At 35.8% G+C, this 16,462-nt stretch overlaps 1 protein-coding gene across 2 annotated transcripts in view; it reads left to right on the plus strand.

The window, feature by feature from the left end:
• Positions 1–16,079, plus strand: part of adgrv1 (adhesion G protein-coupled receptor V1) — a 269,966-nt gene extending 253,887 nt beyond the window's left edge. For both annotated transcript variants that reach the window (NM_001001845.3, XM_087251637.1), the window contains 3 exon segments: positions 5,642–5,830; positions 12,314–12,488; positions 15,661–16,079. In NM_001001845.3, coding sequence (NP_001001845.2) covers positions 5,642–5,830; positions 12,314–12,488; positions 15,661–15,779 — 483 coding nt within the window. In that variant the 3' untranslated portion in view covers positions 15,780–16,079.
• The last annotated feature ends 383 nt before the right edge of the window (positions 16,080–16,462 follow it).

Raw genomic sequence — 16,462 nt, forward strand, 5'->3', positions numbered from 1 at the left:
AAATTATTTGTGAAGCCTACCTGTAAACAGCTTCATAATAACCTCATCTGATTTAATGATATGAGGATGTATTATAAAATGTGCAAAAACATATTTGAAAGCAAAATGTTTTGTCATTATTAGTAAAATTGTATTTTTTATTTTTTTATATATATATATTTCTCATGTGTTGTTTAACAGAGTTAATCGTTTTTATTTTTATTTTTATTTTTTGGGAGTGGGGGGAGAGAAAGTCTTATTTCTTTTATTTTAGCTGAAATCAAGACCATTTATTTATTTATTTATTTATTTATTTATTTATTTATTTATTTTATTCAGTACTATTAGGCCCCTCTTTTTTCAATTGGCTTCAGAACAAACCATTGTTGTCCAATGATTTGCCTTATTTTCCTAGCTTGTTAACCTAGTTAAGCCTTTAAATTGCACTTTTTAGTTATTAAAAATTAGTTATTAAAACTATTATGTGACAGAGTTAACCGGTACATTACATCTGGAAAAAATCAGTAATACCCTAATAGACAAGGTTTTGTTGTTAGAAAAACTAATATGTTTACTTTGCCATTAGTACCTATGTTTATTGTTAGATAGCACTGGTGGGTGGTTGGTTGGGGGAATGCATGTTTATTTTATTATTTTTAAAGATTTTTATTATTGTTTTTATGACTTTTATTTTTTTGTCGCTTTTCATTATTTTGTTTATGTCTTATAATGTCTAAATTTTTAAATGCAAGTTTTATGTTTATGTTTAAGAAAAGTGTACTTTCAAGTAAATGGCTGCAAAAAATTTGAAATAATCAAAATACTGAAACCATAAAACTATTATGTAAAAAATGTGCTGAAGTATGATTTTCTTTTTTTTAAATTAACAACTTCACAGAAGATAATATTACCTTTAAAGGTATGCTCATCAATCAATCAATCAATCAATCAATCAATCAATCAATCAATCAATCAATCAATCAATCAATCAATCAATCAATCAATCAATAAATAACATTTTTTCATGGAAATGTTGTTGATCACCAGCAGTGCACAGAACTAGACTGAATTCATGAAATCAGACTTATCATTGAATCACCAAGTTTATTCTTCAGTATTCAGCAGAATTAGCAACACAAGCATTCAAAAATATGGTCAGCATGTTTTACTCATTTTAACCATGAATGATGCATTAAATAGTTCTAAAGAGGGCATTAAAAAAACTTCATGTCAATGCTCTAATTTTGTTGACAAAACAAAAGAAAAACATTTTTGGAAAAAGTAGCATATTTCTGAAAATTCAAGAGGTATGTTGCTGAATATTCAGTTTTGCATTACAGAAGTAAATACATGTGGAATTAAAACAAATTAAAATAATTTATTTTGATTTACAATTAAAATCCCCACAGTATAAAGACATGTACTATAGCTGAATTAAATCAACTAAATTGCCCGTAGTTTTTATGTGTGAATGAATATGTATGGGTGTTTCCCAGTACTGGGTTGCGGCTGGAAAGGCATATGCAGGATAAGTTGGCGGTTCATTCCGCTGTGGCAATCCCTGATTAATAAAAGGACTAAGCTGAAGGTAAATGACTGAATGTTTGATTATGACAGATTTTTTTTCTTCCACCCCATTTCTCACAAGGTGCAAACTCATTTCCCTTGTATCTCAGGTAGTAAAAAGCACACCTGTCTGTTCTGACCTGAGAACAGTTATGTAACTTGCAGGAGTAAATGAGCATGTTGCTCAGGCCTCTGAGCAATTGTGTCTTTTAGAGAGCAGTGATATAGCTGCTCAGTGGAGCACAGGCTGCTGACTTTTAGCTTATAAATGAGGCCTGAAAATCAATACTCTATTTTGTTTGAGTGTGTGTGCGTGTTTCTTTCTACTTACTTTTCCTGCTTTTGATGCAGAGTCACAGAAGTTTCAGTATGGAATGGAGTTTGGTTACTTTTCAGTATGTAGTTGTAATTATAGTATTAAAAAGGGAGCGTTAAAAGTTATGAGCAGATGACTGCTTTGTGCAAATAAATAGAGGATTAAAAAGCAATAAAAAAACATTTTGTTTGTCTAATTAATATACTATTTTACCATGGTTGACAGAAAAAAAATAAACTAAAATTTAATGTAGAGTGCGAACAGTTTATATAACAAAATATATCATTTGATTTTTTTTTTCCCAAATAATGTTTAACAGAGCAAGAATATTTTCACAGTATGTCTGATGATATTTTTTTTCTTCTGGAGAAAGTCTTATTTGTTTTATTTCAGCTAAAATAAAAGCAGTTTTTAATTTTTTAAACACCATTTTAAGGTCAAAATTATTAGCCCGTGTAAGCTATATTTGTTTTTGATAGTTTACAGAACCACCGTTATACAATAAGTTGCCTAATTACTCTAACCTGCCTAGTTACCAAAAATCTTCCCTTCGTTAAACAGAAATTGGGGGAAAAGATACAAAATGATTATGTGCTGTATGTATGAATGCAGATTGCAACAAGGGGGCTAATAATTCTGACTTCAACTCAGAACTTAGTATTATTATATACTGTATGTATGTAAAATACACTTTAAAATTACATGAAAAAAATAATCATGACAGCATCTGATTTGAATTCATTGTAACTTATTAAACTAAGCTAATCATGTTCTAAAGTATTTTTTTTTTAAGTTATGCAAGCTTCAATTCAGTCAGTTTCAATTGACTCATTAGGTTCAGCTTAAAAATGTACGGCAGCTAGGGCTGGTTTGTAGTGTAGCTTATATATATATATATATATATATATATATATATATATATATATATATATATATATATATATATATATATATATATATATATATATATATATATATATATATATATATATATATATCAGATTGGGACAGCTGCACTTAATTATTTATAATAATATTTAGTCTTAGTAAATAAAATTTTATTAAATGTAATGTAATACTATATATTACATATACTATATAAATGCTTATAGTTTTATAACCACAATAGTTCTATATATAATTAAACTCAAGAGCTCATCTTACACTATTCAGTCTCTATCTTCCTGAAATATTCTCTATTTTTCATCAGATGTACTGTATTCTCAAAAGCTCAGCACTTTTCCCCTCTGGCTTCTGTTCCACCTGCAGTCTGTCACCCATGTGTCTAATTTGTTAGAACATTTGTGGTGTTCATGAGATATTTGGCACAAGTGTGTGCAGTGATATTCATTTTGGTGCTACTGTCCACTGTTATCTACTGCTGGCCAGACCCTCGTTGACAATGATGTCAGAGGCAGGCAAATGATGTCATGCTGTTCAAAACCTCATCTGGAATGTGAAACTAAGTGACTCAGTAGACATTTTTTTTTTTTTAACAGCACAAACGCAATAGGAATGTCACACATTAAATTAGCTCTTTCTCTGTCTTATACTTATTTTTATTCATATTCTTATTACAGTATAATTGTGGTCCTACATGCTGGTGAGTAATAAATTGTTCCAGCTGGGCTAAAATTCATGCATAATATATTTTATTTTCGTATTATTTGTGCTTAAAAAAAATGGGTTTATAAAGGTGTTAGTGTTAGTGTAAGTTATATATTGTATATATTGTTAACTATGTATATATTCATAACATAGCAAAACATGCATCTTTATGGACAATTTTTGTCATTAAACACTTTGGCTGTTATTTTTTATTATTTTTTTATCTGTTTTAAATGAAAACAGTATCTATTTTTGACAAAAAAGTGCTGTTTTTATTGGAATTTTAATAAATCACCCTGATTTCCTTTCATAATCTGTCATAAGCTTGGTACCAAAAATATCTACACTCAGAACCTTCAGGACAAGATGTCCCACTACATCCCATTAATACTGCAATTGCATTGCATGCGTGCCATTCAAGCAAAAATGCATTATTTGTTAATGAGCGTAGGTTTTATGATTTAAAAAGAAAAAGATTTGCTATATTTTTGTCATGTTATCAGCTTTGTGCTGTAGAGCAAATCACTGTTGTTCCTGTTTTCTGTTTTTGAGCACTGCAAGGGAAATTACTTCAAATTATGTGATAATAATTGTATAAAGCCACAGCCTTATCACCCTGCAGCCAGGATGGGAGACCTCATGGGAACACTAGGTTGCTGTTGAAAGTGGTGTTAGTGAGGCCAGCAGGGGGGGTTCAACCTGCGTTCTGTGTGGGTCCCAGTGTAGTGAACGTAACACTATACTGTCAGTGAGTGCCGTCTTTCGAATGAGATGCTAAACTGACTCTTTGTGGTCATTAAAAATTCCAAGGCATTTCTTGTAAAATGTAGGCAGGGCCGGCGTGTCTATAGAGGCGACCTAGGCGACCGCCTAGGGTGGCAGAATAGAGAGGGCGGCGCCCACGACACCTCCCTCAACACCCACCGCCTCAGTTTTATCCGCGCCTAGGATGGCAGAACTGAGAGGACGGTGTCCTCGACACCTCCCTCAACACCCGCGCCCTCAGTTATTCCGGGACACCTCCCTCACCCCCTGCCGCTTCAGTTATATCCACGCCTAGGGCGGCAGAACAGAGAGGACGGCTTATGCAACACCTTCCTCAACACTCGCGCCCTCAGTTATGTCCACAACCCAGCACCCCCCGTTTTCACTTTCGGGTTGAGAACGGCGTGATCGTCCTTTGCCTGCTGCGGTTCAAGTTTAGCTTACCCCGGCCCTGAATGTAGGGGTGCAACTCTGGTGTCCTTGCCAAATTCCCTCTATCGTCTCTTATCCATCATAGCCTTCCAATTATCCCCATGCACCGAATTGGCTCTATCACTATCACTCCACTCCACCTGATGTGTGGTGAGCGCACTGGAGCCGTTGTCCTGTGGCTGCCGTCGCATGGATGACGTCGCATGGATGCTGCACACTGGTGGTAGTGTAAAGAGACCCCCTCATGATTGTGAAGCTAATCTAAATACACATTACATTGCATGAGTTTGTGTACTTGTTAGTACATTATGCATATCAGACTTTGTTTGTATTTACAATCTACTGAAAAAAAAAAAAAACTGCACACACTTGTGTGTCAGTGGGAGTGTACAAACTGATATTGTGAAGGGTTAAAAATAAATAGATAGTATATCCACAAATGAAAATCCCTTCACTATTTAGTCACTCTTCTAAATGTTCTAAACGTTTGTAATTTTCTTTTTTCTGCTGATCATAAAACAAGGTGTTATGAAAAATATAAGGAAAAAATCAGCTATTGAAATCCATATAGGAACAACAAATACTATGCAAGTCAGGGGCTGTTCTGCCAACATTCCTCAAAATGTTTGTGTTCAAAAGAAGAAAGAAACTCAAACAGGTTTGGAACAGGTGAAAGATGAGTTACCAATGACGCTATTTTATTTTTAAGGGGTTGAACTACCCTTTTAAAATGAATGATGTTTGCAGTTATCATCAGGATTGATGCTGGAAAAGAAATCTACTGATAAAAGTCACAGAAAGACACCTTTATAATAGAATAATGACAGATATTTTTGTCCTTAACGCACATATGTGTAACTTTTAAATGAACAGATGGGGGTAATGCAAAATCATTATACTTATAATCCTCTTATGTGATAGCATGCTGAGCTCTCCTAACAAGTTTGTTTGTTTGTTTGTTTTTATCTCTTTTAGGGTCTCTATGTGTTTTCTGTGTACTTCGTCATGCATAATCAGCTCTTCTGGCCTGGTAAGGCAACCTACACGGTGGAGATGAACGGTCACAGCAGCCCAGACTCCATTTACCAGAGCACCGGTGCAGCTACTGTCGGCGGAGGAGAAATCAGCAAGTCTACGCAAAACCTCATCAGTGCCATGGAAGAGGTGTGTTCATTACCAAGGATCCTGATGCATGCTTCTTATAAATACTTATACTTAATTTGGCAGTGGCATCTGGTCAAAGGTGTAAAGTAACAAATTACAAATACTCAAATTATTGTGTAACTGCTAATTAAGTAAGCAGTTTGAAAATTGTGTACATTTACTCTCTTTGAGTACTTTTTAGTGCTGTATCTGTTCTTTTACTCCACTATTTTCCTTCAACCCGCAGTCACTACTTTTACCTGCAGTCACTATTTTTTTTTTCTTATCAATGGGGATAGGTTAAAAAAAAAAAAGTCCTGCGATTCCATTCCAATCAAATGACATAGACAATAAAATCGCATTACTCTAAGCAATTTTAAGATATGGGCACTTTGTAAATGCAGCAAACCATTTGGGCGCATAAAGAGTGTCCAAGAAGATGTCCAAAATCATCCAAACATTCAGTAGGTGACTTTTTTGATGAAGGATGCCTACTGTATGATGACTGATATCGCCAAATGGCCCTAAACAATACTAAATGCACTACAGAATTTTACGTTTTCACACACATGCACAAACTGTGTGTAAGCTGTTCACAACGTAATACTCACTATATTACTCTTGAGTACATTTAAAGGGGCTACTTTACACTCGTACTTTGAATATTATTTTCAACAAATACATTTTTACTGTATTTGCACTACATTTTTGTGCTAGTAATAGTAATTTTACTTGAGTAATAGTTTTCAGTACTCTTTCCACCACTGCATCTGACAGTATTTCATACCACACACGTATTTGTAACATCAAATTGATAGGCTTTGGATTTATGCATGTTTGCATAAGCACCTATTTATCATCCTGAAGCTGAGGCAGAGCACTCTCAGACCTGCATTTGTTCAGTGGGTCTGAAGAAGTGTTATGTAATAAAGAGGCCTGGTGTGGAAGCTCACATTCCTCTGAGCCCTCAATGTAAACTATTCACAGATCTGTGAACGAGGGCGTACGCGAAGGGAAGACGGAGGACTGTGAAGAGACCGCACACTTCCTGGGAAAGATGGGCAGAGATCATGAAAGGCTTTTAGAGGAGATATTTAGAAAGAAAATATCTCGGTTTCCTTCAGTCTGCAGCTTAGCAGCATTAGTATGCGACGTTGTTCTCAAGACTCTACATGAGGGGTAAACAATCCTGTTCATGGAGGGCTTGTGGCTAGCTAAGTTTAGTTCTTACCCTAATTAAACACACCTGAACCAACTAGTCAATGTCTGCAGACTCACTGGAAACTTCTAGGCTTAAATTTTTTGCAGCTGGTTAGAACTAAAATGTACAGGAAAACACTACACTTCACTATTTATTCACGTGAGTTTGGTTTATGTTAGGGGTGAAAGAAAAAAAATTCATCGGTGCATCACCATTCTTTCTCTAGCAATTATGAATTGATTCTCAAAAGTTCAGAATCGATTCTGTTTTCAAATTAGACAGGAATGGTACAGGCCTGCACGGGTGTGAGCTAGAAACAGGTAAATAAAAAGCTTTGTCAGGTGGATATACATATGCTGCGAAATTCTCCTAATTTGGGCAAAGACAGACATACCTAAGAGTTTTAAAGACATGCTGTGGCACTGCGCTTCTCATCCAGTGTCCACTGTTCAAATTCCAACTGCACCTTAAAGCTAAACCTCGAGTCATTATAGTGTAGTGGAGGCCAGCTAGTGAAGTGCTGTGCCGATAAACCTAACTGCTCTGACCTCTAAAGGTGCTCTATCGACAGACGCTAGAGGCCATAGTCTTTAGCCTCCTTGGTAGAGCAACCGACTCCCATGCGGAAGGTCACCAGTTTGATCCTAGCTCAGAGCAGGTTGGGTGGTGTGGGAGTGAGATTTAGAAAGGTAAGTGTAGCATAGGCCAGCTAGTGTAGTGCTGTGCAGGTACACCTCACACCTTTGACCAAAAGGTGCTCTAGTGACAGACACTAGAGGCCATGGTCTTTAGCCTCCTTGGTAGAGCCAAGTCGCCGGTTTGATCCCAGCTCAGAGAGGGTTTGGTGTTGTAGGATTAGCTGGGTTACAATAGCATAGGGCTAACAGTGGCAAAGGACAATAATTGTCCAATATGTGAACCAGCTTTTAAATGACTGGACAGAATGGCATTAACATGAAGCATGAACACTGCGTCTTGTATTCTAAAAATTCAGATTGCGAATGAAAGTCAAAGTACTTGTGTTGTGCAGAAGCATTGTGTACTGCTATTCAAACTAGTTCTCTGTGGCTTTGAGCTAATATCAATTCTAATTTAATTTCCAAATATAATTTGCATATAAACATTTTAGCTTTGAATACATTTTTGTTAAAAGAATTTAACAAAAAATAAATAAAAATACAACACAGTCTTTGTAATCTGCCATTTCAATGTTACATTCCGAGCGTTTTCTGAATATAATTTCAATTTTGTTAAAAAGATAAATCATTTTTAAGATGGCAGTACTGTCATACATAGATTCCAGGCATAAACAAATGCATAGCAACTCCAATTCTGGTTAAAATTGTAAAGTTGGAAAGACGTTTTTGCGCCACAGAAGAAATTGGAAAACATGTACTGTAGGTCAAGAATAGTTCTTGGAATTGAATTGGGAATCCCAACATCGGATAGGATTGTGAGGTCCCTAAAGATAACCACACCTAGTTGCAATCTACCTCTTTGAAATAACATGACAATATGGGTAAAAAGCAATGAGTTATTATTATTACTTTATTTTATTATTATTATTTTTTAAATGGACTGGTGAATGAGATGGAGTTGTCTGAGAGCCAAGGAACTTTCAATCACTTTAATAAATAAATAAGCACAAAAATGCATGCCCTTACACACAACTGCCACCAAACTGAAAGCAAAACCAAACATAAGTTCTAGGCCTGGTCCTCTCTCGTCTTCCTTTGTCATCATTCTTCCTTTATAAACCGTTGAACTCAAGACCGGTGTGGCTCACAGGTGACACTCATCAGTGCTCACATTACCGGCCTCACTCCGTTTACAATAATGATTTACTTATTTATTATATTATTTTTTTGCTGTCATTAATATATATTTTTTTCTATCGCCACAGATTTAGTGTATGGATACAAACGTAGAAAAGTCCAGAAATGTGAAAACCAATATGACTTAAAATGAAATAATACATTTCTTCAGCCAAAGCTATTTGTTCTAAATAAACACTAAATGTGTTGATGCTACAATTTCTTGCTCGAACTGAATCTTAATTTGAAACCTCAATATGGTTGGAATATAAAAAAAGGTTGAGGGGAGGACTCTCATTTTAGGTACTCTGACCTCTAAGCCAGACTTGGGGAAACAAAACTAATCCTTTTTTTTTTGCATTGACTCATGGCTTAAAGTGTCTCGTAGTGTCACATGTGGCCTCGAGACAAGGGGAGGAGGAGGTGGAGAGAGGAAAGGAGGGCTGGTGGTCTCCTCTACCTCTTTAAACAGACATGACTGGGTGCCTGGTGGTGCTCAGTTCAGCCAGTGTACATTCTGTCCTGATCACAGGACTCTTGATAGGCTATTGTACCAGAATGAGGTGCCTGGGACATTGGGGGACTGCAGTGACCTCTCCCTCTGTCCTCCTGGGAAACAAAAAAAAATACACACCCAGCCAAAAGGAAATGAAGCCACTGCTATTAGGAAGCACATTTAAGGCAGGGCAGGCCAGATGTATTGTTTTTCAATGTAATGTTTAATTAGGCAGTTTTTTCTTTATGTTTATGAATGAAATGACTATTTATTCATGTCATGAAAAAGTCAACAGTGTTATTTTTAGTTGTGTGTCTCTTACAAGTGAGAATATTTCAAATGTGTTTAGTTTTTAGTTTTTTTTTACTTTATAATAACTGCACACTATGAATCATTTGTTGAGCATTAGCAAGCAGTTATTTCATCATTTGTTAAAAAATAACTTTGCATTACAAATACTGTATTCTCGACTTTAAGCACATGTATGTCGTGCTTAATGATTGTATTCTCATACTTTGGGAATGATTACCTGTTTATTACTAAATTAACTAAGTTTTTAAGATCATTCAAAATTAGTAAGTAAATGATAAATAAATAATTCAAATTAACATTTATATATCTTATTATTCAGGCATGCAGTAATAGTTACTTCGCTGAATGCTTTATTAACAAAAATTCCTACAGTTTTGTAAGCTCATTTAATTTGAGTACAATCTTTGTTATCAATGACAATTGAAGACTCATATTGATTCTATTAATTCGAGGTCGCCACAGCGGAATGAACCGTCAACTTATCCAGCAAGTTTTTACGCACGGCAATTCATAACTTTTTGATTTAGTGGCTAATTCGTATGAATTTGTACGATCTAATTTGTACAATTTAGTATAATTTGCTCATCCCCCAATGACAGTTGGGGTTAGGGGTGGGGTTAGGTGCCACGTCTCCTTTTTAAATTCTGAACTGAACCCGTACGAATTTGTACAAATTAGCCACTAAACTGACAAAACGTAAAATACTTTCGCTTCCTTGTGAGATCAAGCTGGAATATAAGGATTTTTTTTTTTTTAATTTAACCACATTATTTTAATTTACCAACATTACTAGGGCAAATAGTTTTAATGGTCAAAAACAAAAATATTTAAACAAAATATCTAATCTCTTCATATTAAAATAAACGGGGGAGTGTTGAAGAGACTTTAACTAAACAATCAAAGCAAACTTTAAGGTGTGAATAATAATGATACAAAAACCTCACACTACGTCAACAACATAATTCATAATAATCAAATCTGAGCTTTCAAGTAAAGAAACTAGCCATCATTATGCAAATACATACTGCAACATTACAAATTGTGAAGTTGAATGACTATATTACCCACTATGCTAAAATATCATTTAGATGGGGGGCTAGTGCCTGAGATGCACAAGAAAAGAAACCAAAAAGCCACTCTGTCGACATCCTTACACGCTTTTTAATTTACAATCTCTTTACTGCTGCTAGCAACCACACTTATTTTCACATGTGTTGTTATCCTGACCTAAAGTGACAATCACTTGTACATGAATTCCTTGACCATTTACAGTGGTCTTTGCGATTATGCTCCCCTGGTGTCTCTCATAACTAGGCAACCATCTGATCAATCGTTTCATCAGAGTATGACAAACGAAGCTGCAGTTCCGATGCAAGTTTATGGAGAAAATTTATAAGCATTGCAGTGTTTGGATGTGCTGTGTTTATTTTAGGTAATTAGTCTCCCATTATTTCTGAAATGTGTCTATTCGATACAAAGTGTGAAGCAGATTGGTTAGATTTACTTTTATGAATTGCTGTGAACAAAACTAGGTACAGCTGGAAAAAGCATACGGTTCACGTGCGTGCCTTTTGCACAACATGTGCGCGCCTCCATTGGAAATGACAAAGCTTATTGGCACTGCTTCCAAGGCTTGTGCTCAGCAGCCATATTTTTATAAAACTATTATGCTTCTTACCGAAACTATATACTGATTTTTTTTTTTTTATCAATTTTGACAATGGTGTTCGGTCAGTATGTAATGTAATATAATGTGTATATATATAGTGCATTCATTGGCCATACATCTAAAGCGTTTCACAATCAGCATGGATCTCTCCACACCACCGCTAGCGATTTTATCACCCGGCCCTAACTGGACAAAAAAAAACAAACATAAATTAAAATAGCTATATTTGTTTGAGTATTGTGTTATTCCAGTCTATTAATCTATTGTCACATAATTCTTTAGCAATCAATAATACAGTCTTCGCATGCTAGCAGAAAGGACTTGTACAAACAGAAAACATAGCATCCTATTTGTTGACAAGCATTTATCAGGCTAATTGCTGATTTGCTGACAATACTGGTTGTCAGAAGCATGTTAATGTCACTGTTTATAAAGCATAAATATGTTTTGAATGGTTATTCTTAGAAGTAAAAATACACTTAAATGACAAAATAATGTTATGTAACTGTTGTGGAAATATGAGAAACTGTTCTCCTCTCTGCAATGTTTAAAATTCATAGCACGCACAACAAAGCCACTCTGGTATCTTTGAGAAAATTGTGTTTCCCAGTACTAAATACACAAAGAAAAGCCATTCAAGTCTAGTATCCGACCAGGAAACTTGTTTCTATGACATTTCTGGTCGCATGTGAAGTAGGAATAATTTAATATAAAGATTTGCTCCTCGAGAAACAGAATTTTTTTGCCTCATTCCCATCTACAACCACAACAGAATTCATTGTAAAATGTGAACTCTGTCTTACCTTTCAGTACAACTCTATAGACATGGACGTTCTGGTACCCTGTGAATGACCCCTGCCCCAAACACCAGTGAATTCAGACTTGATTTGTGTGCTTCCTTTGAGCTCAAACTAACTACAAAAGTCTTTTTTAATGCAATGGAGCTTTGAAAAGAGGTCATTACTTGGTTGTAAAGACATTTGAAGACCTCTTTTTTTATCATGCTTTGCAGATCTCAGCAGACTGGGAAAGAGCTTCGCTGAGGCCCAGCAGTCAACCGAGCAGTATTTTCAAACCCAGTCCTCAGGACGAGGCCTACATCACTGAAGGAGGCTTCATAAACACCAGTCTTGTGCAGGACGAGGAGTCGCAGGAGTTTGATGACCTCATATTTGCCTTAAAAACTGGTATGTTACATTCTTTAAAAAATTCAGCTAAATCCTTTCAGATATTTAGCAGTACAATAAACATTTTGGAAACACTTTATTTTAATGGTCCATTTGAGTATTAGAAGACTGTCTGCTTAATATCTGTAGATACTGCTACTTCAACAGACATTTAACTGACTATGAGAAACTTTGCAAGTACATGTCAACTTACACTAACTCTAACCCCAACCTAAGTCTGTCATCATATTTTATGAAATTGTTTCCCTCATAATGCAGTCTTTTTGGTATCGCAGCCTTATTTTAAAGAAGCTGAAACAACACAATTCTTAAGATTTCATTGGGACAACTTAATTTTTTTATGTTCATTTAATTTGTGTTGGGATAACATGAATGAATTGTATGGAAACCTACATTTTTTACACTGTGTCTACGAGGTAATAGACGGTCTGCAAAGATTTGCACCACACTTTCACTTTACAAGTGGAAGAGCAAGTTTTGCGGCACTGAATATAGTTTTGAAAGACATACCTGAAGTAAAGCTATATTTTTGCTATGAGGAAGATATGTTTATGTTAGCAGGAAAGGCTAGGCAACAGAGGCACACATATTCAAAGGCACAAGAAAATGTAACAGACAGTGAAATCTATGCAGTCATTTTGACTGCTTTGGTAGTTCAAGTTAGAAATAATCAGAACTCTTTTATGTTTTGTAATTTGAATAAAATAACAATGTTAGAAAGAAATATTAATATTACATTTAGGAAAAGCCAAGGTATTGTAGATATATAGTTTATTTATACAATTAAATTACAAAATTTAAAAAGCTTAGTATTTATTGTGTTAAAACTTAGTTAATATGCTGAGTAAACCTTTTACTAATGAATAGAGGGAGGTCTTAAGCTAAGGGTGTACTCACACTAGGCATGGTTGTCTTGAACCGCTCAGGCGCAATTGTCTAATTACTAACTATTACTGTTTAATAACAGGCACAATTCAGTTTTAGTCAGGTGCATTTTGCACTCACAAAGGCCAAACGTACTGCGCTTGAGCCACAACTTTTTCATCCAGGCCAACGCCGGCCAACTGAACTGTGCCTGGGCCCAGTTCAGAGCACTCACACTTCATCACCTTAGAATTATAAGGTTCTATCTGACAGTTTTGTCAAAATTGAGTTATTGACATATTCTTATTAAATGACAACTTATTTACAATATGGAATGCTATATATATATATATATATATATATATATATATATATATATATATATATATATATACATTATATAATAATATATATATAAATTGATTAGATTTTAAGACTTTTTATTTAAAAACAAATGTTACACACATACTGTTTGCAATGTAATGCAAAAACTTTGAAGCTCAGCATCTCAAAATTATTCAGAACGCAGATAGAACCATATTTCCAAGGTGACAACTTGTCAAACAAACTGGGAAATGGTGGTCAAATGTGCTTAGGCACGGTTCGGATAGCCTAATGTGAGTACACCTTAAGAATAGCTGCGGCATTTATATCATGGCTATGGGTCATTGCTGTATTAACTATGCGCACAGGGATTGGCTGATATGGGATTTGGCAGGCTACTACAGCTGTTACTTCCCCTTTTTGTCCAGAAGCAAAGATAATATTTAGAACAGTTATTTTGTAAATAATATTTTTCAAGATACAATGCTTGAAATTCCATCTAATAAGTATAACCATTTGTAGTTAACCTGAAGTCAGAACGCTTTGTGAAGTTTATTTATTAACTAATTTCGAGAGGATCACTTGCTCATAATTGACACGGCTGGCCCCGAGTCAAGTTAATGTAAGATGGCGTTTATGTTCTCCCTGTGCTCGTGTGGGTTTTCCCCGGGTCCTCCGGTTTCCTCCCACAGTCCAAAACATGAGACATAAGTAAATTGACTAAACCAAATCAGCACCATAGTCAATTCCACCAGCAGCTCACCCTTATAGCAATCCTTAAGCAGCAGGAGGGGTGGAGGGTTCTCGAGATCTACCTTCCCTCTCGCCCTGCAAAAGGGAGGGAGCCCTGGACTCGAGGATCTTATGAGCTCAGGGCTCTCCTGGGGCAGCATGCCAAACTAACTTCATTACCAATCACCAGCTAATTGTGAACTCTTAAAAGCATAGTTTGTAAAAAAAAAAATATGCTGTCATCTGTCAAAATGCTGCAGTGTGTTTAGTTTAGGTTAACTTATTCATGTTATCTATTCAAGTTCAAGTTCATTTATTTGATTGGTCACAAAACTGACTAAAGTGCTGGATATAAGTCAGAGTAAAATTCATTCATTCATTTTCTTGTCGGCTTAGTCCCTTTATTGATCTGGGGTCGCTTCAGTGGAATGAACCGCCAACTTATCCAGCAAATGTTTTACTCAGCGGATGCCCTTCCAGCTGCAACCCATCTCTGGGAAATATCCATACACATTCATTTACACTCATACACTACGGACTACGGGCTACTAATTTAGCCTACCCAATTCACCTGTACTGTATGTCTTTGGACTGTGGGGGAAACCGAAGCACCCAAAGGAAACCCACGTGAACGCAGGGAGAACATGCAACTCCACAGATACAAGCCAACTGACCCAGTCGAGGCTCAAACCAGTAACCTTTTTTCTGTGAGGCGACAGCACTACTTACTGTGCCACTGCGTCGTCTTTAAAGTAAAATTAAAAGACAGAATAGAAAAACATACAAAATAAGCCAACAGAAACAACTGAATAAAAAATGAAACAGTAGAAAGGACTTTTAAAATAGTTTTAAAAAGCCAAGCTAAATAGGTATGTTTTTAGGAGACATTTATTCACTTTCATTTATCCTGGAATTCTCACTAAGATTTCACACCTCTTTTATAAGAGAAACCAGGCCAAGGTAGACGCTTTACAGTAAAACCAAACATAAACATTAGCTGAGCAGCTTACATTGTAAGTCTTAAATATCATACATGCACGCTTCTGCATTTGCGCTTCTGGAGTTGTTGTTGGAGAGGGCAGGTGACAAAAAAAATGTCTCCCCTCGCAATATTTTAATTTTGGAGTGCACTACCTTGTTCAACCACTAGGTGTACAATACATACTGAACCTTGGTGTTTTGCGAATGCAGGCCCACATAATATTCATTAGAGGAGGTCATATTTTGATAATAATGCTCAGTCTCTGCACAGGTTCTGGCCTTAATGTGAGCGACAACGAGTCGATTCACGGCAGTCATGATGGAGGAAGTATGGCGAACTCTCAGATCGTCGAGCTGCGGAGGATCCCCATCGCAGACACACATCTCTAACCTCACCGATATTTTGTACTGAAAATTGTAAAAATAAGAAGAATAGTTGTTGATTTTTTACTGTTTCTGCCTTTGCACTAAATCTTGTTAGTTTTTAAGTTGTCTTTTTTATACGTGGAATTTGAAATTGTCTTTTTATGTATAAATATGTGAATATAATTATCACTAAATTAATTTGTGAACGTTTTTAGCATTGCTGTGAATTGAAATATTATGTAGATCGAGTGGAGGTTGGCCTGTAAGCCTCGAAATTCTGCTGCTTGATTTGTGTAACACCAATAATAAAAGATTCAAACTCCATTCAGTCTGTCTTCTTGCTACTTAATCTTTATTGCTTGCATTGAGATTACAGTGCATTGTCAGAACTGATTAAGGTATAAAGTGAAAGTTGACAAGCCGTATGTTTGTTTAAAGGTCAATGACCCTCCTCCCCCTATCACCTGTCTCAGCAGGTTGTTTTCACACCTCTAGTTCGGAAAAAAATCAGGAAAGTGGGTGAGTCCAGCTTTGTTTAGCTAGGAGAGTCAAGTGGCCAAAGAGGAAACGATACTAATGATACGATGCTGACGATACTAACAAACTTTGCCATCTGAATAAACATAGACAAAGAACACTGATCACACACAACAAATACATAGGGACAAGACAATCAACACTACCTGGAACCGTGCCTTTTTTAAAAG

This window comes from Danio rerio, chromosome 5 (genome assembly GCF_052040795.2).
Source record: "Danio rerio strain M-AB ecotype USA chromosome 5, GRCz13ab, whole genome shotgun sequence".
In the NCBI taxonomy this organism is placed as follows: Eukaryota; Metazoa; Chordata; class Actinopteri; order Cypriniformes; family Danionidae; genus Danio; species Danio rerio.